Raw genomic sequence first — 24,923 nt, forward strand, 5'->3', positions numbered from 1 at the left:
GAATCAATTTTGCAAGAAGACCTAACAATCCTTAATGTATGGGCACCTAACAACAAACAGTCAAACGACATGAAGCAACAAAGGATAGAATTTCAAGGAGAAAGAGGTAAATCTATTATTATAGTTGAAGGTTTTAACAAACCTCTATCAAAAATGGGCAGATCCTACAGGCAGAAAATCAGTAACTCAACAAAATCATCAATCAACTGGATATAACTGACATACATAAACTACTATTCTCAACAACAGCAAAATACACATGTACATTAAGCTCACCTGGAACATACAGCAAGATAGATCACATTTAGGCAATAAAAGCAAATTTAAAAGAATAGCAGTTGGGATGCCCAAGTGGCTCAGTGGTTGAGCCTTTGGCTCATATTGTGATCCCAGTATCCTGGGATCAAGTCCTGCATCAGGCTACCTGTAGGGAGCCTGCTTTTCCCTCTGCCTATGTCTCTACCTCTCTCTGTGTCTCTCATGAATAAATAAATAAGTAATCTTTAAATAAAATAAAAGAATAGAAGTTATATAATGTATCCTTATAAACTATAATGGAATTAAACTAGAAATCAATAACAGAAAAATAGCTAGAAAAACTCAAAATACTTACAGATTAACAACACACTTCAAAACAATATGTGGATCAACAAATAATTATAAATTTTTTAAACTAAATGAAAATGGAGATACAACTTATCAAAATACGTGCAATGCAGTGAAAACCGTGCTTACAGTGAATTTCATAGCACTGAATGCATATTTCAAAAAAGAAGCAACAAAAGAAATAACAATTACAGCAGAATTCAATGAAATTAAAAACAAATCAGTAGAGAAAATCAAACTCAAAACCTAGTTCTTTTTTAAAAAAAAAATCAATAAAACTGATGCTATTCAATGCTAAACAAACAAACAAAAAGCTGTCAAACCATAATAAGACATAGAAGAACTCTGAATGCACATTACCAAGTGAAAGCAACCAATCTGAAAAGGCTACATATATTATGACCCCAACTAAACGACTTTCTAGAAAAGGCAAAACTATGGAGACTGTAAAAAGCAGTAAAAAGATCAGTTGTTGCCAAAGGTTGGGGGAAGTGAGGGACAAAAAGGCAAAGCACAGAGGATTTTAAGGGCAGGGGAACTATTCTGTTAATACTGTAATGGTGGATGCACGACAGTATACATTTGTCAAAACCCTACAGAATGAACAGCACCCAAGAGGGAACCCTACTATAAAATACAGAGTTTCCATGATAATGATGTATCAATGTTGGTTCATCAGCTATATCAAATGTACCAGATTTTTGTGTTTTTTTAAGATTTTATTTATTGATTGAGGAGAGACACAGAGAGACAGGCAGAGACACCAGCAGGGGGAGAAGCAGGCCCCATGCAGGAAGCCCGATGTGGGACTTAATCCCAGGATGGCAGGATCACACCCTGAGCTGAAGGCAGACGCCAAACTGCTGAGCCACCCAGGCATGCTACAAACGTACCAGTTTAGTTTGGGATTTTTGATAGTGGAAGAAGCTGTGCATACATGGGAACCAAGAATATATGGAAACTTCCTGTACTTTATGCTCAATTTTACTGTGAACTTAAAACCGCTCTAGAGGCACGTGGGTGGCTCAGTTGGTTAAGCATCTGACTCTTGATTTTTGGCTCACATCATGATGTCATGGGTCATGAGACTGAGCCCCGAGTCAGGCTCAACTCTCAGCAGGGAGTCTACTTGAAGATTCTCTTCCTCTGCCTTTAACCCCCTCAACTCATTATCTCTCTTTCTCAAATAAATAAGTCTTAACACACACACACACACACACACAACACAAAAAACTGCTATAAAAAATAGTCTATTTTTAAATGTAAAAAGAGCATCAGGGAGATCCCTGGGTGGCTCGGCAGTTTAGTGACTGCCTTTGGCCTGGGGTGTGATCCTGGAGTCCCAGGATGGAGTCCCACATCGGGCTTCCTTCATGGAGCCTGCATCTCTCTCTGCCTGTGTCTCTGCCTCTCTCTCTCTCTTATGAATGAATAAATAAAATCTTTTTTTTAAAAAAAAAGAAGAGCATCAGTGAGCTCTGGAACGATTTCAAACATTTTCATTTATTTCTAATTAGAGTCTCCAAAGGAGAGGAGAGAGAGAAGAAAAACAAAAACATATTTGAAGAAGTAATGTACAGGTTTTTTCTCATTTTATAGAAACTATAAAACCCACAGACCCAAAAATCTCAACAAATTCCAAGTAGAAATTACCAATTTCAGAAATGAGCGGCTCTACAGATCACTACAGATTGCAGAGATATGAAAACATTGTAAAGAGAATATTATGAACAATTTTATGCTTATAGATTCAGCAACCTAGAAGAAATGGACTATTCCTTAAAAGATACGCTTACTCAAGAAATAATCTAGACTTTTATCTTTTAAAGAAATTGAAACTGTAGTTAAAAACCTTCCAATTTTTCCAAAAGGAACATTTACTAATAAGCCAGAGAAATCAAAATAAAAAATCCACAACTACTCACAAAATATAGTAAAAACACAGGACAGGAAAGATGAGGAGATCTCAAAGCGGTCAGGAAAATAGTGTACTAAAATAAGGGCTGACAGAGTGACAACAGACTTCTCAAGAGCAACTACTGCAGCAAGAACAGTGGAATAGTGTCTTCAAAGCACTAAGAAAATTACAGGCAACCCAGATTGAACAGAATCTTTTAAAAATTAGACTTTTTGAAAGGAAACTCAGAAACATTAAATCCTTAGAATTAAATTATAATATTTGTCCACACTGTCTATGCACAAATGTGAGCAGCAAAAACTAAGCAAACCCCATCTTTCAGAGAAAAAGAATCGGGAAAAGAGACCACTGGGGACTAGGGTAGTCCCTTATTAGCTTTGACAGTTTTCTCTTACCTCTTTGCCCTAATGGTGGCACCAGTCATGCAGAAATGCATAGTGATGGTGCAGGGAGTTAAAACTCTGAGAGAAACCCATACTTCTGGCCAGAATAACAAGAAAAGTAGCTTGAGGGATCCAGGGACTGTTGGAGAAATCCAGGGAAAAAAAGAGCCAGAGAAAGTTCCCCATAACTTTGCATACGAATCCATACAACTTCTAGCTCACACCTAGGAGAGACCTAAGGAAGCAGAGGCTTTTAGAATTACACCATGGAATTAACTGTCACCAAATCTATAAACTGGTATGTGGTATGTGAATGCAAAAGACGCAGAGTAGCATAGCAAAGTCTTAAAACTAAACTGATACCAGAAACACTGTTCACAGCTGAGGCAAATTTGTGGTTAGAACCTAACCAGCTTGATTGCCCACCAAAAAAAAAGAATCATTCTCCAGAGAATTCTAACAGGTCTCTGAGACATAAAATATAACTCCAAATATTCCTGAAAATCAGAGAACCAAGAAAAATGATTCAATATTGAGGGAAAAGATAATCAAAAGATGCAAAGAATAGGAGGAAACACTCTTCAAGGATATGTAAGGCTAGCATAACTATATAACAAAAGATACAGATTTTAAGAAAAATTAAAATTATAGGTTATTACTCTTGAAATAAATACAAAAATCTTAAACCAATAAAGTTGATAAGAGAGTAAATCTTAACAGTTCTCATCATAAGGAGAAAAACAATTTTTTCCATTTATTCATTTCTTTATTTTCTTTCTATTGTATCTACATGAAAAGATAGATATTAGCTGAACCAATTACAGTAATCATTTCACAATATATGTAAATCAAACCATCATGCTGTACACTTTAAACTTATATGGTAAGGGGACCCCTGGGCGGCTCAGCAGTTTAGTGCCTGCCTTTGGCCTAGGGCGCGATCCTGGAGTCCTGGGATCAAGTCCCACATGTCAGGCTCCTGGCATGGAGCCTGCTTCTCCCTCTGCTTGTGTCTCTGCCTCTCTGCCTCTCTCTCTCTCTCTCTCTCTCTCTCTCTCTCTCTCTCTATGCCTATCATAAATAAATAAATAAATAAATAAATAAATAAATAAATAAATCTATCTTTAAAAAAAATTATATGGTGATGTATGTCAATTATTTCTCAATAAAACTGGAGAAATATCACCATAAAATACACATGGAAACATTTTTTTAAAACCCTGAGCCAGGGGCACCTGGGTGGCTCAGTGGTTGAGCACCTGCCTTTGGCTCAGGTCATGATCCTGGAGTCCAGGGAGTCCAGGGATCGAGTTCCACATCGGGCTCCCTGCAGAAAGAGCCTACTTCTCCCTCTGCCTGTGTCTCTGACTCTCTCTCTCTCTCTCTCTATCATGAATATATAAATTAAAAAATCTTTATAAAGAAAAAACCTCAAGGTTAAATCAACATTAAAAATCTATTAATGTAACTTACTACATTAGCAGCTTAAAGGAAAGAAAAGTTGTATAAGTACTTCAATTAGATAAAATTTAACCTCTGTAATAGGCTGCTTCTAAAATGGCTCCCAACAATTCAGTCAGAAAAAGAGTCCTTTAAAAAAATTAAGGCTGTATCTCATGGGTCCTCTAAATTGAACAATATGGCATCTAAGAAGTATAAGCACACTGTCCCTTAGCCATCTCAGCAGGAGCCCAAAGCACACAAGTGTTTATCTCAAAGAAACTTGTAGATATCACATTATCCAGTGAAATGAACCCAAATGAGATTTACCAGAGAACACATAAAAGTTTTTGAGAAAAGTTTATCATCAGAAATACTGCCAACTTGGACTGAAAGACAAATACTACAACTGGGAAAGAAGCACTGGATTACCAAAATTCTTCTGACAGGAAGTAGACTAATAAACCACATAACTTCAATTTGCTTTGTTAAACAAACATTTCATGAGTTAACACTATCTCTACCCTAAATAAGACTACAGGAGAGGGATCCCTGGGTGGCGCAGCGGTTTAGCGCCTGCCTTTGGCCCCGGGTGCGATCCTGGAGACCCGGGATCAAATCCCACGTCGGGCTCCCGGTGCATAGAGCCTGCTTCTCCCTCTGCCTGTGTCTCTGCCTCTCTCTCTCTCTCTCTCTCTCTCTCTCTCTCTGTGACTATCATAAATAAATAAAAATTAAAAAAAAAGACTACAGGAGAATGTGTGATAACATTAATAAAAGCCTATGAAGCACTCAGTACTGTGCTAGTTGTTTCCCAGATTTTTTTTACATAAATAATATTATTTTTTAAATAACATTATTTATTAAATAATAAGTAACAGGGGATCCCTGGGTGGCGCAGCAGTTTGGTGCCTGCCTTTGGCCCAGGGCATGATCCTGGAGACCCGAGATCGAGTCCCACGTTGGGCTCCCTGTGTGACGCCTGCTTCTCCCTCTGCTTGTGTCTCTGCCTCTCTCTCTCTCTCTCTCTATGTCAATCATGAATAAATAAATAAAATCTTAAAAAAATAATAAAATAAATAACATTATTTAATAATAAGTACCATTTATGCCCGGTGCTTTGCTAGGGGCTTTATAGTAATTTTATCTTAATCATCACAACAATTTATGAGATAAATACTATTATCACCATGCCCAATGGACACTGTTATTACCATGCTAATAATTATGAAAATATTTGATTTTCAAAATATTTTTCACATTTTTGACCACTTACTAATGCCACACACTGGGCTAAGGCTTAATAGTCATTCTAATTTAGTCCTCACAACAACTCTATGAAGCAGGTATTATTATCATCCCTAGTGGATATTAACACCATGCCTAATTTCTAGGATAAGAAAAGTAAGGGGGCAGATGAGGTAACTAACTTGATTGGCAAAATCAAGTAACTCATCCAAGGTCATATAACTAATAAAGGACAGAGCTGGAATTTAAACCTCTGTCTGACTCTAAAGCCTATGTTTAGCCACTTTCACACTCATTATTTTATTTAATATTCAGAAGCCCTGTAAGGTAAATAGAACTGAGGGGTTAAGAGTAGAGTTTCTGAAGACAGAAAGACATGAGCCCATGCCCTAGCTTGCCTGTTTCAACTGAGTGAGGACAAGCTCCTCAACCTCTCTGAGAGATAAAGTCTTTACCTATAAAATGGTTTTTGAAGTACCTACAGGTAAGTGTGAAAGGATAAATACGAAAAGTAAATGAAGTAACAGTACCTGGCACACAACAACTATTCAGTAAATTTTAGAGGATATCATCACCACCTTCTCCATAATATAGTTTAAAAAACAGAGACACAAAGAGGGATGGTAGTTTGTCCAATGTTATAAAGCCAGTCAGTTATCAGTGAAAAGTTTTAAACGCAGGTCTAATCAGCTTCAAAGTCTGAACTCTTTTTCGTTTGCCAAGGCATCTCATGAAGGCACAGGAAGCTTCACTGTGAATAAGGGACAGACAGGGCTAGGCAGGGAAAGATAAGGGGAAAGCCCCAGAGTCAGGGTCCCAAGAACACCAAGACGCAACAAAACCAGAGATAAGGAAGTAGATCCAGCCACTTGGCCCCAAATGTTAAGGACTATCTTCCTTTGACAGCTACAAAATAATCACAGAGACAGACTCACCAGACCCAAAAACAGCCATGTCATTCACTCAAGACAGCACAAGAAATCTCAAGGCCGTCATCTCCCTAGTCAGGTTCTCTATAAAAGACCAGCCAAAAACCTTCAGTGGCAACCCTGTCAGGGTCCCTCTCACATGAGAGCTTTCTCTGTATCATTGCTTTAAAAACTTCTATCGCTTTACTCACTCTCCTTTGTCCACGAGATTCATTCTTCAACTCCATGAGACAAGAACCAAGCTCTCCCACATCAACTGCACAGAGGGAGGTCTTCAAGGAAGGGAAATCTGAACTGAACACTGCAATACAACCTGAGTTGCTCAGATGAAGAAGTGAGTGAAATGTACTATAAGCAGAAGGAGCAATACAAAGAGCTGTATGGAATATTTGAGTAGATACAATTACTTCAGTGCAGTTGGGGCCCAGAGAGGAAGAAGCGAAAAAATTCAGAGTTTGCACATGAAGCCAACATAAGAGGTAGCATGACTCTGAGGCAGGAGTTCTTTTTTTTTTTTTAATATTTTATTTTTATTTATTTATGAGAGAGAGAGAGAGAGAGGCAGAGACACAGGCAGAGGGAGAAGCAGGCTCCATGCTGGGAGGCCGACATGGGACTTGATCCCGAGACTCCAGGATCACGCCCTGGGCCAAAGGCGGGTGCCAAACCATTGAGCCACCCAAGGATCCCCTGAGGCAGGAGTTCTTAAAGTGAAATCTGCAGAACAAGACATTACACATTACCTAAGAATCTGTTACAAATGCAAATTCTTGGATTTGTCACAGATCTGAATCAGAGACTGGTATCTTTGGGGCACGTGGGTGGCTCAAATGTTTAAGCATCTGAGTCTTGATCTCAGGGTCATGAATTCAAGCCCCATGTTGGGCTCCACACTGGGTGTGAAGCCTACTTAAAAACAAACGAACAAACTCTGGGCCTTTTCAAAGTCCTTGAAGTGATTCTAATATATGGTTGACATCTGATGAGATGCTTCAGAGCAATGATGGAACATAATGTTTCAAAAATAATGAAATCATCCTTTACTAGTCAGGTAATTCAGAACAGGGAGAGCACCATGATGTTCTGAATTCAGAATAAGGAGAAGACAATAATATCTGAATAAGCACTAGGTATTACTAACTATGATATACTTGGCTTTTCTTTGACAAAAATTACTCTATAAAATCAATTTTCCCGGGATCCCTGGGTGGCGCAGCGGTTTGGCGCCTGCCTTTGGCCCAGGGCGCAATCCTGGAGACCCGGGATCGAATCCCACATCGGGCTCCCGGTGCATGGAGCCTGCTTCTCCCTCTGCCTGTGTCTCTGCCTCTCTCTCTCTCTGTGACTATCCTAAGTAAATAAAAATTAAAAGAAAAATCAATTTTCCCTATGCTTCATCTTAAAAATACATTCTCAAACATAATTACATTTTAAATCTTTTTTTTTTAATTTATGAGAGAGGGATCTTCTCTGTTTTATACCCTAAAGAGTTGTTAAAAAGAAAACCACTGCCCCAAAATAGTGTCCAACCAAGACTTAATACCTAATCTAATTGCAGTTTCAATCTGCCAGGAATGTAACCTTTAACCAGTCAACATAGAATTTCCTGTCAATGCTAAGATTTTACTGAGAAACCCTTTCCACTCCCCTGAGAAAGGTAACCTTGTCTAAACAATGCTTTCCGTGTAATAAATTCCTTTCTTCTTTTTTTCATGCCCTCTCTCTGCCTTTAAAAACCTTCCTCTCATGTAGTTCAGTGGACTTCCCCTCGACTTGCTAGATGGGATGCTGTCCAATTCACGAATCCTTTAAAAAAGCCAGTAGGACCTTCAAATTTATGCAGTTGAATTTTGTTTTTTAACAACGTTGGTGGCAGCAGTGGGATCTAAAGCAAACTTCTGACAGCATTCAGGAACAATGAAAAACAAGGGCATGGCGCCCTGCAAACCCCTTTGAGTTAATGTCTTTCTTGCCATTTCTTTTTTTTTTTTTAAGATTTTATTTATTTATTCATAAGAATACAGAGAGAGGAGAGAGAGAGAGAGGCAGAGACACAGGCAGAGGGAGAACAGGCTCCATGCAGAGAGCCTGACGTGGGACTCGATCCTCGGTCTCCAGGATCACACCCTGGGCTGAAGGCGGCATTAAAGCACTGAGCCACCCCGGCTGCCCTCTTGCCATTTCTAAAGGCCACTGGTAAGTCCTTTGTGGTCTGAATTCTGCTCTTTTGTATTCAACCTACTGATCTAATTGGCTTTCCAGTCCAGAGTTAACAGGTCAGCCTAGATTGACAAATGGCAACGGAGCACAGTCTTTAGTCGCTGTTCACAGCCCAGTCCACAATTCCACATTGGAATTCCTTCCCCAAAGACCCAGTCTGAAACTCCCATTTAATAGATGCTGCTGATTTAGGGCTGGTGGCCATAGGACCTTCTCTCAGCCAGCCCACAATGACATCTTTCGATTACTGCTGGTATGTTGAGGTGCACATGTTTGTCTGGTTTTGTGTAGCAAAGGCTTAGCTGATGAGGTCCTTGAATTCTAAACAGTCAAATATAACCACCTTCTGGCACGCCTGTTTATTTTATGTCTAAAAACAATGGAGCCGGGTGTATTGAATATATACAGAAATGGCAAAATTTTACCAAAAACCACCTACAATTACAATGGCCGTGATGGGGGGCCATTCCAATTAGACAAGATCATCTAAGAAGTGCCCTGGAAAGCAAGGGTTCCCAAATTAAACAGGATACCTATTTTAATTGGCAACAGAGGTCTCCAAAAGGTTCCACAATTCTAAAGTAGTTTCACTGCAATCATTGCAAAAGTCTAAAGAAAAATTTAATGTGAGGAACCTAAAACGATACTATAACTCCCACACCTCCCTCTTTCCTCCTGGGTACTCATTCTACTAATCCTCAATCTGAACTGTTTTTTCCACTCTGAAAAGACCACACAACTATAAACAAAAGTCTTCCAAATTAGTGGCCTTACAGATAACCCCATATCTACCTTCAAAAGAGGGTCACCACATAGGCCCCTCCCAGAGGGGATAAAACTGAGGAATTTTCTGGTAAACTGTTACATTATTTCTTTAAACAGAGAGAAACTGGTAGATACCAGAGTCCACAGAGGGGATCACAGAAGAAGGGACAGAGGCCAATAAAGGGTGAAAATTCTTATCAAAATCTGTTCTTCTGAATGTCTGTAGTGCCCAGTTGAAAGAGGAAAATAAAATTTCACTTTATCTCTTCCCTTCCCTTCCAAATCCAAATTCATTGTTTATTGATCCTTTCTCTCTCCTGGATAGCTATTGTCTTCTTGCTTACACAACTGGGCTTGGCTTTCTGCCTCCCTGGGGACATGTAAACTGTTGGCTTTCTTTAGGCTATTTATGGGAGTGATTGGATTTTGGGAAGATAATATCCTTTTCCTTCTTTGGGACCCATCTTATATCCAAGGGGGGTTATTCCAATACTGTCAGAAATATTTAAAATTAAAATTCTGTAACCTAGAGGAAAAGAAACCAATTGAGAATAACGTAGTTGGACCAATGTTGTAGGTTTATCAATATATGTTGTCATTTAAATTACAACCCAATTCTTTGAGAAATTAAAAGCAACTGTCTTAATCTTGCACGTCTTTTGCAAAACAAGTCAGCTCCAGAGGCAATTCAAAATTCACCTATTCCTTCACCAATCCCCAGACCCCTTATTTATCTCAAAAGGCTTGCAAATTATTGGCTTAGGAAAGCAATGTCCATCTTGGAGAACTTAAATTCTTTCAGTCCCTTGGAGTTACAAACACAGCTCAAAGGAAGAAAAAAGGGGAAAAGGTCTTTTTAAAATGCACACTGCTAGAAGGGCTCTTAGAAGCTCTAACAGTCTTCTTAAAATTAATTTCAGGGACAAATATAAATCTTAAGAACCTTCTCCACAAATATTAGTAACTATAACATCTTTGCATTTATCTGTTAGTGTATATGTTATAAATGTGAGGTGCTACCTCTGGACAGTATTGCTAAATTAATTTGTGAAAGGCTCTAATTAGTTGGTTTGAAGACAAGTGCTTATAAGGATTGGGCATTCTAAAACTCTCAAAAAGACAGGAACTAACCCGTATGTTTTTCAAGTTCACATAATCTGAAAAAAACATTCTATATAAAAGCTCATTTAAGGTTGATGGTTAATTAAAACAGATACAGTTAGAGTTATCAATACCAAATATAAAACTTATTCTACCTAAGTTTATTAGCCAAACAAATTCATATTCTCTTACAAGATCTACCAACAAAAATACAATAGCTTGGGATAATGGCTGACTTTTGTCTAATGTTTAATGAAGTTTTGTAAGTAATCTAAACATATTAAAAATAAGTAAATAAATGTAAACAAGAAAAAAGTTTACAAATAAAATTCTCAGCAATATTTATGTCTGCTTTAAATAGTTTTCCCAAATCTTTTTGGTTACTTAAAATCTTAAAGTTTTGCTAAATTAGGTTAAATGATAAGTTAAATTCTTTAAATACCAGGTCATTTCCAAATAAGATAAAATACTACATTAATTACTGAACATAGGTTTAACTACTTTAAGCTTCTTGTTACAGAGAAACTAAAAGATATCTGGAAGTGTTAGTGCTATGCTGGAAAAATGAAAAAGGCAATCCTTCTAAAAATTATAAAATATATTAATAAGTTTGCAAATCTAAAGAATGCTGGTGTAACAGTTCACGATTGCTAATTTACTGGCTTTCATAGAAATTAAGGTTTCCAAGAATTAAGAATTCTAATATAATTTAAGACTACTGGAAATAATAAGGGAAACAACTCTTCATGCAAGTAAAATAGGATGTGTGGTTTTGATTAAGAAAAAGTCTGAAAAATAGAAATAACATTTTTACTGAAAGGAAAGGAAGTAATTTTATCCTAAAATGACACCAGTTATTTATTTAGTTACCTATTTTTGAAACTGGTTATTTAAAAAGGGAAAACTGAACAAAATCTGAATGTAAAAAAGAGTTTGTGGAAAAGAAATCTTTGGAAAGAAGTTTTAATATGTGATCAAGCTGACTGAGCCACGCAGGTGCCCTGTCAATGTATTTCCTTTGAAAACAAAACAGATTCTCAACAGGAGGGGAGAGAGCATTTGGCCATCTCTGGAAGCATTTTGATTGTCACAGGAGTGGGGAGGGTATTTGCTACTGGCATCTATAGAGCCAAGGATGCTGCTAAGCATTCCATAACGTACAGGACAGCCCCCACAACAAAGAATTATCCGGCCCAAAATGTCAATAGTGCCAAGGTGAAAAAACACTGCTCTATTCCTCAGTTTGATATCACATTGTCCGGGAAGGCCTTCCTGAACACCCTAGATTACCTCTTCTTGGTTTCCCATAATACTTAACATTGTATTGTATATAAATCTATGCTTTCCATTAGATCATGTGTACCTTTAGGGCAGAGACTTTACAGTATGTAAAGTATACAGTGTGTACCCAGTGAAGTAGCAGAGACTGCTATCTGCTTATCCCAATATCCAGCCTATATATACCTCTTAGTAAAAGAAACATCAATTCTCAGTTGGACACATGGTCACTTAGAATAAAGATTTCCTTTCCTAGCCTTTTATATATGGACATTAGACTAAGGTATAGCCAGCAGAATGCAGGCTACCTGGAGTATAAGAGAATGAAGAAAATTCATGGGAAATGTCCTAAAAATATATTAAATGTCCAGACTAACCCGACCCTGCTACTTAGGACATAGATGATATGACTGGAGCTCCATCTTAGACCACGGGGCTGATGGGAGCCAGAAACTGGAAGCAGCCTAAATGCTAGATGACTGCAAAGCTTCTAAGCCAGGCTTGGTCGGGTTTCTTTTACACAGCAGCCACCATTTTGTTTAAAACCATGCTTATTTTGGGTCTCTATTTTTTTGCAGATACCTGATCTAAATTAATAAATGATCTAACACCCAGCTTCTGTTTTTTTTTTTTTTGCCATCAGATGCCATCTTCTTTAAGAAAAGTATAAACTGTGCTTTATTAATTTATGTTCTTGTTCTGCTTCTTCTCATTCTTCACTAACACATTCTGAAATATAATTTTTCCTCTCCTCTTTCCTTGTTTATTCAATTACCCTTCTCCAGCTAAGGGTTCTCAGCTACTTATAATTTGTAATAGAAGAACAGTGATTTCCACAACTACAAAAGCATCACTCTTAAGCAATATCTGATTAACAACCAGGTTTATGAAGCGAGAATTACAATGTTCACAAGGATAAGTAACCCAAAACAATTTTTCAAAAACAAAAAAGGCAATATTTATAAAATTCTTCTGGGATATTTTAATCTAAACTAGTCTAGTAGAGCTCAGATAATCCTAATTTGCCTGTTATTAATTTTATACACTGTAGAGATGATAATTTGCATGAATATCACCTTTCTCTTAACTTGCTCATAATATTCTCGCTACCCTTAAATTTCAGAAAATTTTCAAGTGGATATTTTGTTATATCCTTCTGTTAATTCTATAAGATATTATAAAACTTTTAAATTTCCAGACTAAATTCCACTCCCTGAAATATAACCTTTAACCAGTCAACATGGGAATTTCCTAGTCAGCACTAGCAAATTTACTGATAGACTCCATCCATTCCCCTTAGGAGAGCAATCCTGCCTAAAACAAAGGTTTCTTTGTTAATAATTTCCTTTTGTTCCACTAATTCTCTACCCTTAAAAATCTTCCGTTTTCTGTAGTCCTTTGGGGCTCTCCCTCTACTTGCTGGATGGGATACTGCCTAATTCATGAATTAATAAAGCCAATTAGATCTTTAAAATGTACTCAGTTATATTTTTGTTATTTAATACTTTCTTTGTTCTGGATCTGATTTCTAGTTTTCTCTCTGTTTTACTTACTAGAAGCTTCAGAGTGTTAATTTTTGTATTCTTATTTGGTCTCTTGTACTTGCCACTGCTACTATATTTTTCCTTCTAACCTATTCGTGTTTAATAGGTGTATATCTTTTTTCTACCCCAAGGGCAGATAACTTCTCTCTGAACTGTAGTTGTGATTCTTGTACTTGCTTCTGTTTAAGGGTTACCATTAGTGTTATAGTGCTCTTTTCACCTAGTAAACTTGTTTACTGATCCTAGGTTTATAGCTTTATTTAAGTCATCCTTAAGTATACATTGGTATACTTTTTGGCTATTGTTATTGAAGATTTTTACTTGTTCTAAGCAATTTCACAGTACCTTAATGAGTTTAAAAGCAGGAGCAATGCCATATACTCCAGTAACTTCCTGAATGTTCCCAGATGGAAATGACTCAAATTTCACAAAAATTCCACAATTCATGAGACAGTTAATGTAAATAGCCTCAAACTTTATTTTTTCCATTTCGTACTCAAATTATTTGAGAAGCAGACTCAAGTAGTAGATACCATTCTCTAATCAGCAAAATTCTACTGCTTTTTCTTTTTTTTTTTTTAATTTTTATTCACCTATGATAGTCACAGAGAGAGAGAGAGAGAGAGAGAGGCGCAGAGACATAGACAGGGGGAGAAGCAGGCTCCATGCACCGGGAGCCCGACGTGGGATTCGATCCCGGGTCTCCAGGATCGCGCCCTGGGCCAAAGGCAGGCGCCAAACCGCTGCGCCACCCAGGGATCCCTCTACTGCTTTTTCGATCATTTGGAGAATTCTACTAGAATCCACCTATTTGTATGCGATGTTTTCCTTAAAACACACTCCCCCTCATTTCTATGCAAACATTTCTTGAAAGATAAAGGCAAAAAGACATTTAGAAATGCCTCAATTTTTTTCTATGCTATTAGTCTGAAAGAAATAAAGAGCTCAGTGAGTTCTATATCATTTTTTGGAGCCATTGTATTCAAGAGTACAGCTCAATTTAATAAGAAGTTGAACAATATGGGTGAATAATTTATTAAAACAGAACACAGTATTCAAAACATCAATCACTGGAGAAATTAGTTCTACTATTGAACTTGAAATGACTAACTAAAAGCATCAAGAGTACTGTACATAAAACTCTATAGCTGTACCTTAATGCAGAGCTAAACTTAGCCAGCCAAAGCAATCTGTTTTCATCCCTTCCCCACTCATTAAATACTTTGCTTTTATTTTCAGTTTTTAAAAAAAGCCTAGCTTATATATAGTAGTCTAATCAAGGCCACCCGGAATGAAAGAATGCTTTCTTCTACCAAATTCTTTCATAAAGAATTTGCTTACATATGCTAGCAAGTGATTACCTTATGCTCCTACTATAACTGAACTGACTAGGAAGGCAAGAGGCACCTCTTTGACTGAAAATAACTGGAATTTCCTAAGCAAAGCAAAGTTTAATTTTCATAGTTAACAAAATAGGGCAAGGAGAACTGTGACAACTTTCTTTATCACTATCTTCAACAATTTCTGCATATGATCCTGAGCTATCTGGTGATATCTTCAAGCCTTCAAAACTGCCTAAATATTTTCAGTATTTTAGTACTAAATAATGCCACAATTAGTGTTAAAATACTTATTTTAAACAATTTTCCCAAAATAAAAATGTTCATAGGAAGGCACACCACACAGGATGATTGACTCTGGGCCATGAAAACCTTATGTCACGACTCTCAACTAACATGGAAAACTTACAACTTGGTACTTATTGATGGAATAATTCCATGTTTCTCTCTTTATCTCCCAATTAACTCTTTTTGAGAGCAGGGACTCAGTCTTAAAAGAGGCAGTACAGCCTAAATTAGACCTGCCTCAAACAATGTAGCTCTGGGAAGATCTATTTCAAAAAAGAGTTCAAATGTTATTTTGTTTTGTTTTTAGGTTTAAAAACATACTTGCACCCACCCAAAAATTAAAAGGACTCTGAATACCTAATGTTGGCAAAGATGCAAACCAGGTAGAACACATTCCTATATGGTATAGCCATACATTAATGGTACAGACACTGTGGAAAACAAGTATCTGTTAAAGACATATAAAGATACATATCTTATGATCCAGTGATTCTACTCATTAGTATATACCCAAGAGAAGTTAATGCTCTGTCCACTAACAGTAATATACAGGAATGATCTTACCAACTTTATCCAATAGCCCCAAACCAGAAACATCAAATGTCCACCAATGAAACAATGGATAAATAGTGTTTTATTTATATACTGGAATATTACATACTTATGAAAAAGAATCAACTGCTGCTATTTACAACGTTATGGGTAAATCTAATGTTAAATGGAAGAAGCCAGGCAAAAAATAGTAAATAGGCATGCTTACATTTATATGAAGTTCAAAAGCAAGCAAGACTGTTTCTGAACTTCATATATGATGTCATAGCCTCTCTGGTGATAGAGGTCAGGACAGTGGTTACTTTTGGTTTGAGAAAGATGATAAATGAGAAGCAGCATAAAGTAGCTTCCTGGGTGCTGGTAATTTTCTATATTTTTATGTGGATGGTGATTATACTAGTGTATATAGATGTAAACATTCATCAAATTGTACACTGAGTATCTGTGCATTTACTTATAGGTATGCCTTAATTTTAAAAAGCTCATATAATAGCAAGAATCTTGGAATAAGCATTGAAAGTTCTAGTCATGGTTCTGCTACATGTGATTATTGACAAAGCGTGAAACCTCACTAGGTCTCCATTCTAAACCTAAGTATCCTAAAACCTAAGTAATATCTCTTCCCCTTCTAAAATCCATTTATTTGTAATTTCTATGAATTTCCTCAGTCTTCATGTTTGCCTTAAACATAGTAATTATATATGTAAAATGACCTTTTCCTGATTTCCACCAAAATTTACCTAGAACTTTTCTCCTTAATCCCTACTTGGAGAGACTGGGGGTGGGGGTGGGGTTGTGGGGTCTAACTGGCTTATTTTATACTACTAGAAGGAATTAACATCAGAATCTGTGGGCCAACTCTATATTAACACATAGAGTGAAATGCTTACCTAGGATTAGAAATTAGTTATGGTCTATTATCTGGAAAAAAACAATTAACTGTGATGAGAGTAGCTAGGGCTATAATTCTCTTTGAATTAATTAAAATAACCCAGGGCCAGCAGAGTGATAATACATTAATAATTTATAATCAATACCTGTAAGCTAGGTATAGAAATGCAGCTGTCCTTTTCAAATTATCTATATCAGGAATCAATACTCACTGTACAAGTTCTAAACACTGAAAAAAGAAATCAAGAAGACATCCCTTGATAGGAGGAAGCAGGGTACAAACAGTACACTGTACAAACAGTGTCAAGTGCACTGTTTTTTCTTTTCTTTTGTTTTTTGTTGTTGTTGTTGTTGTTGTTTTTACAGGGGATACATATTACTCTTATAAATGGAAAAAGAAAATAAAACTTAGACTAATTTTTCCCCATAAGAAGATACTACCTGAATTTAACAGTAGTTTCTTTCTTTCTCTCTCTCTTTCTTCCTTCCTTTCTTCCTTCCTTCCTTCCTTTCTTTCTTTCTTTCTTTCTTTCTTTCTTTCTTTCTTTCTTTCTTTCTTTCTAAGATTTTATTTATTTATTCATGAGAGACACAGAGAGAGAGGCAGGCAGAGACATAGGCAGAGGGAGAAGCAGGCTCCACACAGGGAGCCTGATGTGGGACTCGATCCCAGGACCGTGGGATCACGCCCTGAGCCGAAAGCAGATGCTCAACCGCTGAGCCACCAAGGCGTCCCAACAGTAGTTTCATGTTTATATCCTTATTCAAGGTCATAAGTCATCAAATCAAAGTGTCAGATCAAGTCAGGGTACCCTAGTCAACACTTCATAAGAAAGGGAAAAAATGCAATAGTATTTGAATCTAAGGAACTTCCTGTGTGTATTACAGATTAAGCTTCCAATTGTGGAGTTCTCTACCCTTTTGTAAAAACCAAGATCCATCAGATGACAAAAGAAGTACCACATGTTATAAAATGCCATGGAAAACAGCACTAGCCCACTGAGACCAAGGCATGGATTCTAATTCTGGCCTTTCCATCTAAATTTGAGTAAATCATTTTTACTTTCTGATTGAGTCTTCCTATCTGTAAAATGAAGGGACTGGGTTAGATAATCTTAGTCTTTATTTTTCTCTATCATTAAAAATTCCTAAATGCTTAGATCACTACTTATTCACCAACATGTTAGATATTTCTCCTCATATTAACTTTAATCCACACAAAAGTCCTTAACTAGAAAAATATCTAGAAATTAGAAATCAGGAGTCACTAAAATTGAATGATAGACCTTAAAACCTGACATCTGTGAAAAAGACCTTTCACTGCTATAAATTGGGTGTGCTTCCATCAAAAAGATAAAAAGGACCACAATTCATAAACATACAAATGAATTAAATAAATGAACTGGCTAGAGAATTTTTTTAAAAACTTACTGATGAAGCCACATCTCTTCCCAAAAAAGACCTGTAGTTTATACACATACATTAATGTGGGGGGGGGGGGGGAATAGTATCTACTCACTTTGACAGAGATACTCCTCCAGCTTTCCCAATCATCTCCTCATGGTGTAACACTGAGTGGTTCCATGGAATATGAAGGAATTTCAAGAGCGTTCTCATCCATCGTTCAGGATGCAAGACAAGTTGTTCATAGTGAACTAACATGCATTTTTTATAACCAACCTCCATACACTGGTTATACATGGTCTCTATGGCACGATTCCACTTGGTCAAACAGTCTCGATAGCTGTTCAGGTCAAACCCAGCTATAGTAACTTTCCGAGAAATCATTGAATGTACTGATGCCCGGCCATCTCGGACCATCAGGAGAAATTTGGCATTGGGGAATAACCTAGCAAGGTAAGTTAAGGATTTCAGGGCAAAGGGATCTTTATTACATAAATAAGGAGCTGGCTCCCCATGCTTCACAATAATTTCTAGTAGGAAGGCTTGCATGGCAGAATCTAGCACTTCATCGGTGACACCAGCCTCATCCAAACGTATTTTCTCTTTACTTGACCGTGACCACATCTGTTTCAGGGCCAGGATTCGGGGAATGACTCTGGTTTCCTCTCCACAGCGAATATCGGGGTGTGCATCTAGCATGGCCCTCATGAGTGTGGTTCCACTCCGAGGCACACCTCCAATAAATATTAAAGGCATATCTTTGTGATAGGCAAAGGTTTTATTGGCTTTGATGTCCAGGCCAGTTCCCACAGTGGTCTTTGTGCTCTCCAATCTGAGGGGCTGGCTTCGTTCTTCTATTCGGTGATGGCATTCCATGGCGTGTTGGCCCAAGTAAAACACAGTCACAGAACTAATCACCAGACATGCCAATAGTAAGTTCTGCTTCAGCTTTCCAACCATCTTGATGTGGTTATCTTGTTATTAAACAGATAGTCTGCTCAAAATAATTTTCAGAAAATATTCAGGCCATGGAGATTCTACTGCAGAAAGAGGATCAACATCTAATGGGAAAAGGAAAAAGTTATTTTATCATCACATCAGGATTGTTTAAAAAAAAAAAGACTGTTTATAAATTAGTCATCAATGATCACCATTACATTTTAGTGAGAAGGAAGCTGAAGCAGTCTTAAATGCTGTGATATTCTTAGAACACAAGTATACTCAAATGCAAGCAAAGATAAATCATTTCTAATCAGAAATGGCTTTTCTTAATGTAACAACTCTGAAGCTACCTCCGAACAAAATGGAAAAATAAAACTATTTCTGTCAGCGAATCATGCAAATACTTAATATGCCTAAGTATGTTTGGAGTTTAACCCAAGGCTCATCTCTGATATTTAGATTTGCTTCACCCCTAAGAAGTCATTATTTCCACAATCTACTCTAAAGAGAAATTACAGAAGAGATACACAACTTCTAAAACTTTATTTTATTGTATTTTTTTTAAGATTTATTCATTCATTCATTCATTCATTCATTCATTCAGAGAGAGCGAGAAAGAGGCAGAGACACAGGCAGAGGGAGAAGCAGGCTCCATGCAGGAAGCCCGATGTGGGACTCGATCCCAGGTCTCCAGGATCATACCCCGGGCTGCAGGCAGCGCTAAACCGCTGCACCACCCGGGCTGCCCACTTCCAAAACTTTAACAATGATTCAGTTTATTTATCCCACAAAGTATTTACTTAGATACTATAGGCCAGATACTTGGGCTTGGCTAAAGATATGCTTTGAAAAAGATAGCAGTGCAGTGACCCCTGCTCTCAGGAAACAAAGTCTCCTGGACAGACAGATATGCAAACAATGACAAAATGCAACCAGTGCCTTAGTAGAAATAAGCCAACAGGACAATGAAAGTATAATGAAAAGAAACACATAAGTCTACCAGAGAAAGCTATAAAAGCCTTACAGAAAAATAAGAGGGAAAGGTACTCTAAGCAGCAGGAACTTGTGTGCAAAAACACAATGACATAATAGAACGCAGCACATTTAGATGACAAGAAGTAATTCAGGAGAGCTGGTAAATAGTGTGAAGACAATTTTGTGTGTGTGTGTGTGTGAGAGAGAGAGAAAGAGAGAGAGAGAGAGAGAGAGAGAGAGAGATCTAGCTTTCAGAAGGACAGATAAGATTTAGACACAGAGTTTTCTAACCTGAAGATACACTATACCCAAAGATGTAGATGTAGAAGGGCATGCATGTAAAACATAAATACACTATGTAAAATATACCTAGTATATGTGTATGTAAAACACACATATTATGAACACACTAGTTTAGCTAGAGCAAGGATACATATTACAAAGCAGACAGCAGTCAGACTACACCTAGACCAAAATTAAAGTATCCTTGGGGGTACGTCTGGGGGTACCAAACGAAGCCAGCGCCTCAGATTGGAGAGCACATGGGGAGGTGGGATGGCTAATTTGATGTGTCAACTTGGCTGGGCTATGGTGCCCAGCGTTTGGTCAAACACCAAACGCTAGTTTGGTCTAGATGTTGCTGTAAAGGCATTTTTTAGATATGATTAATAAACAAACAAGCAGACTCTGATTAAAGCAGATTACTCTCCATAATATGAGTGGGCCTCATTCAACAACTGAAGTCCTTAAGAGAAAAGATAGGTTTCCTGAAGAAAAAGGAATGATTTTCAAGACAGCAACACAGAAACTCTATCTGAATTTCCAGGCTTCTACCCTGCAGAATTTGGACTCAAGGTTAACTTAACATCAACCTGCTAAACTGTTCTATGGATTTTAAAAGTGCCAGCACCTCAATCATATGAGCTAATTCCTTAAAAATTCTCCCTTCTTTATGTCTCCTGACTCATAGTAAGTCTACCTGGGGAAATGATTTGCTATGTTAAAAAACAAATACCTTCTAAGAGGCAGAACACTAAGCTATGGACTAGTGAGAAAGTATGCAATTCTTCTCAAAAACAAAGCAGGATGAAACTGACACATACACACACACAAAAACCCTGTCAGTCCTCTGGAAATCAACCAAAGGAATACAACAATCTAAGTGACATTTATGTTTGAAAAACTTCTAAATGTTGAGTAAGAACAATGAGAGTCTGTGGCATTCTTGCCCAAGACTATTTCTACTCCACCATCCACCCACTCAGCAAGACAGAGGTTCTGCAGAGCAAGGCAAGACAGGGCAAACTATGAAGACTGGTGGCTTTGCTGCCAAGATCAAGGGAGCTCACTCATTTTGGAGTGATGAATAGCACACATTCAGCTGTGCTTTTAGTATAAACGATGTTCCAGGTGGCAGGTGAGCAAGGAGGATGAACAGCTCTAGCAGTCTCAGGCTGTAGTCATGATTGGCAAGCTCACTGCCATCTCAGAGGTACATGGAGGCAAAAAGAAGACATGAAAGAAATGAAAGTAAATGCCAGTGTGGATTTTTAAAATGCCCTGAACTTTGAATGTGCTTCCCTACGCACATGTAGATCCACTGGCAGATGAAAAGTTGTACTGCCTTAGATGTTTGAGCACAACCACTGTCCACTAAGCTATGCTGACAGGAAGGCAACCCCTAGAAAGCCATGCTTAAAAATGGAAACAATTGTGTATGTGTGTGTGTGTATATCTGAGCACCTGCATTAGCATACATTTATATGGAATGTCCATAAAAGGCAAATTTATAGAGATAGAAAGCAGGATATGGAAGCAGGAATTTAATGATAAATAGGCATGCAGTGACTTTCTGCAGTAATGGAAATGTTCTAAAACTGGACTGTTGTGATAGTTACACAACTCTATAAAATATACTTAAAAATCACTGAATTGGACCCATACAATGGGAAATCTTATTGTATATAAGTTATACCTCAACACAACTGGGGTTCTTTGATTTGAGTTTTTTTTAAAGAATGCTTTCCTGGGCAGCCCCGGTGGTGCAGTGGTTTAGCGCCGCCTGCCGCCGAGGTCGTGATCCTGGAGTCCCGGGATCCAGTCCCGCATCAGACTCCCCACATGGAGCCTGCTTCTCCCTCTGCCTGTGTCTCTGCCTCTCTCTCTCTCTCTCTCTCTCTCTATGAATAAATAAAATCTTTAAAAAAACTAAAAAATAAATAAAGAATGCTTTCCTAGAAAAATGTTTTGATCATCTCAGTAGGATATACCAAGATTTGGTTTTTGTTTACTCATGTATTAATTCCTTTAGTTGCATATTTCAACATGTATTACTGTGCCAGCCAATGTACTGTAAAAGCTGCAACAAAGAACCACAAAGTGAGAATAGGTTAAGATTAAAATATCAGCTCAATAAGAAAAAACTGCAAAGAAAAAAGCACTGATTAAGAACATTGTTTGTGGAGTGCCTGGGTAGCTCAGTCGGTTAGGTGTCCGACTCAATTTCAGTTCAGGTCACGATCTTAGGTTTGTGAGATCAAGCCCTGCATTGGCTCCACTTTGGGTATAGAGCTGGCTTAAGATTCTCTCTCCCTCTCCTCTCCCACCACCCCTACATTCTCTCTCAAAAACAAGCAAAAATGAACATTGGTAGCAACATAGCACTGAAATATCAATGCAGAAATCTGTATCCATGATATAAAAGACAGACTTAAGGTGTTATTATACCAGTATTCAATTTAAAAGGGGGCAGGTGAGGGGATCCCTGGGTGGCTCAGCGGTTTTAGAGCCTGCCTTTGGCCCAGGGCGCGATCCTGGAGTCCCAGGATCGAGTCCTGCGTCGGGCTCCTGGCATGGAGCCTGCTTCTCCCTCCTCCTGTCTCTGCCTCTCTCTCTCTCTGTGTATCATAAATAAATAAATAAATAAATAAATAAATAAATAAATAAATAAATAAATAAATAGGGCAGCCCGGGTGGCTTAGCGGTTTAGTGCCTCCTTCAGCCCAGGGTGTGATCCTGGAGACCCGGGATCAAGTCCCACGTCAGGCTCCCTGCATAGAGCCTGCTTCTCCCTCTGCGTGTGTCTCTGCCTCTCTCTCTCTCTCTCTCTCTCTCTCTCTCTGTCTGTCTTTTATGAATGAATAAATAAATAATAAAAATTTAAAAGAATAAATCTTAAAGGTTTATTCATAAAAAAATAAATAAAAAATAAATAAAAGGGGGCAGGTGGTAAGAAAACAGAGTGAAAAGAGTAATATATAGAACCGACTATATAATATATATAAAACTAAGAATTAACCCTAGAATAACAACATTTTGGTTACTCTTTGGTGGAAAAAAGTAAAACTATATTACAAGCACAAAGAAAACATTGCTAAAATGGAAAAAAAATGTATCTATAGATGTGAGGACCTACATTTTCAAGCAAAATAAATGACAATAAACCAATCTAGATACATTCTGGCAATTTCAAATATACTTTAATTTTAAATGTAAAGAAAATACTTCTGTAGGCTTTCAAACAGAAAAAGAAAATAAGAACCAAAGGATCAAATGACAACCTGGTATCAGATGTCCTTACCACACTATAAATGCTTATCCTCTGGTTTCCTTATAGCCATCATTCTTTATTTTTCAAACTTGTTATAATAAACATTTGTTACTTTTCTAAGTGGGAAAAGAAAAACAAATATTTTTTTTAAATAATAGGGTCGGGGATCCCTGGGTGGCGCAGCGGTTTGGCGCCTGCCTTTGGCCCAGGGCGCGATCCTGGAGACCCGGGATCGAGTCCCACGTCGGGCTCCCGGTGCATGGAGCCTGCTTCTCCCTCTGCCTGTGTCTCTGCCTCTCTCTCTCTCTCTGTGTGTGACTATCATAAATAAATAAATAAAATTAAATAATAGGGTCAGCCTATCTTAAAAAATGACATTTAGGGGGCACCTGGGTGGCTCGGTGGTTGAGAATTTATCCTCAGCTCAGGTCATGATCCCGGAGTCCTGGGATCAACTCCCAAATGAGGCTCTCCATATGGAGCCTGCTTCTTCTCTCTCTGCCTGTGTCTCTGCCTCTCTCTGTGTGTCTCTCATATGAATAAACAAATAAAATATTTAGGAAAAAATGACATTTAGGTAGAGATCTGACCAGTGAATAGGAATTATGTAAAGTGAAGAGATGAGCATTCTAAGCAAAAGTAAGTGGATATGCAAAAGTCCTGCAATGGAAAGGCATTTTAAAGCTTTCAAGAAGCAGGGTTAAAGCAATGAACAAGAGGAAAAGTGAGTGAATTATGAAACTGGAAAGATGGGCAGGGGTCAGATGGTAAATCTTGTGGATCAGTTTAGGGATATGAAATTTTAAGACAGATGTGACTGATTTAAAGATTTTAAGCAGGGAGTTACTTAATCCTCTTTAGGTTTATACAACCTCATTCTGGCCAAAACCATCTTGAAAAAGAACAGTGCTAGAATATTTATAATTCTCAATCTCAAAACTTACAAAGCTACAGTAATGCGGGATGCCTAGGTGGCTCAGGGCATGGTCCTGGAGTCCCGGGATCAAGTCCCACATCAGGCTGCCTGCGTGGAACCTGCTTCTCCCTCTGCCTATGTCTCTGCCTCTCTCTGTGTGACTCTCATGAATAAATTTAAAATTTAAAAAATAATAATAATAAACTACAGTAATGAAAACAGTGTAGTACAGGCATAAAAACAAGCATACAAATGAATGGACTAGCATTACAAATCCAGAAACATACCCTTACATTTATGGCCAATTGAGTTTTCTTTTCTTTCCCTTTTTTAAATTAAGTTTTTAACTTTAATTCCAGCATAGTTTACACAGTGTTATGTTAGTTTCAAGGGTACAATACAGGGATTCAATCATTCTACACATTACTCAGTGCTCATCATGGTAAGCATAGTCTTTAATCCTCGTCACCTATTTCACGCTTCCCCACCTGCCCACCCACCCTCTGGTGACCATCAGTTTGTTCTCTGTAGTTGAGTCTGTTTCTTGGTTTCTCTTTTTCCTTTGTTCATTTGTTTTGTTTCTTAAATTACACATACAAGTGAAATCATGTGGCATCTATTTTTCTCTGATTT

General features: G+C 37.7%; 1 protein-coding gene across 1 annotated transcript in view; it reads right to left on the reverse strand.

Annotated features, from left to right (window-relative positions):
• Nucleotides 1-24,923, reverse strand: part of TPST1 (tyrosylprotein sulfotransferase 1) — a 142,609-nt gene that overhangs the window by 82,214 nt on the left and 35,472 nt on the right. The window contains exon 2 of the mRNA XM_055339260.1: nt 18,023-18,968. Coding sequence (XP_055195235.1) covers nt 18,023-18,867 — 845 coding nt within the window. The 5' untranslated portion in view covers nt 18,868-18,968. The remainder of the gene's footprint in view (nt 1-18,022; nt 18,969-24,923) is intronic.

The sequence above is a fragment of the Nyctereutes procyonoides genome, unplaced genomic scaffold (assembly GCF_905146905.1).
Source record: "Nyctereutes procyonoides isolate TBG_1078 unplaced genomic scaffold, NYPRO_anot_genome, whole genome shotgun sequence".
In the NCBI taxonomy this organism is placed as follows: domain Eukaryota; kingdom Metazoa; phylum Chordata; class Mammalia; order Carnivora; family Canidae; genus Nyctereutes; species Nyctereutes procyonoides.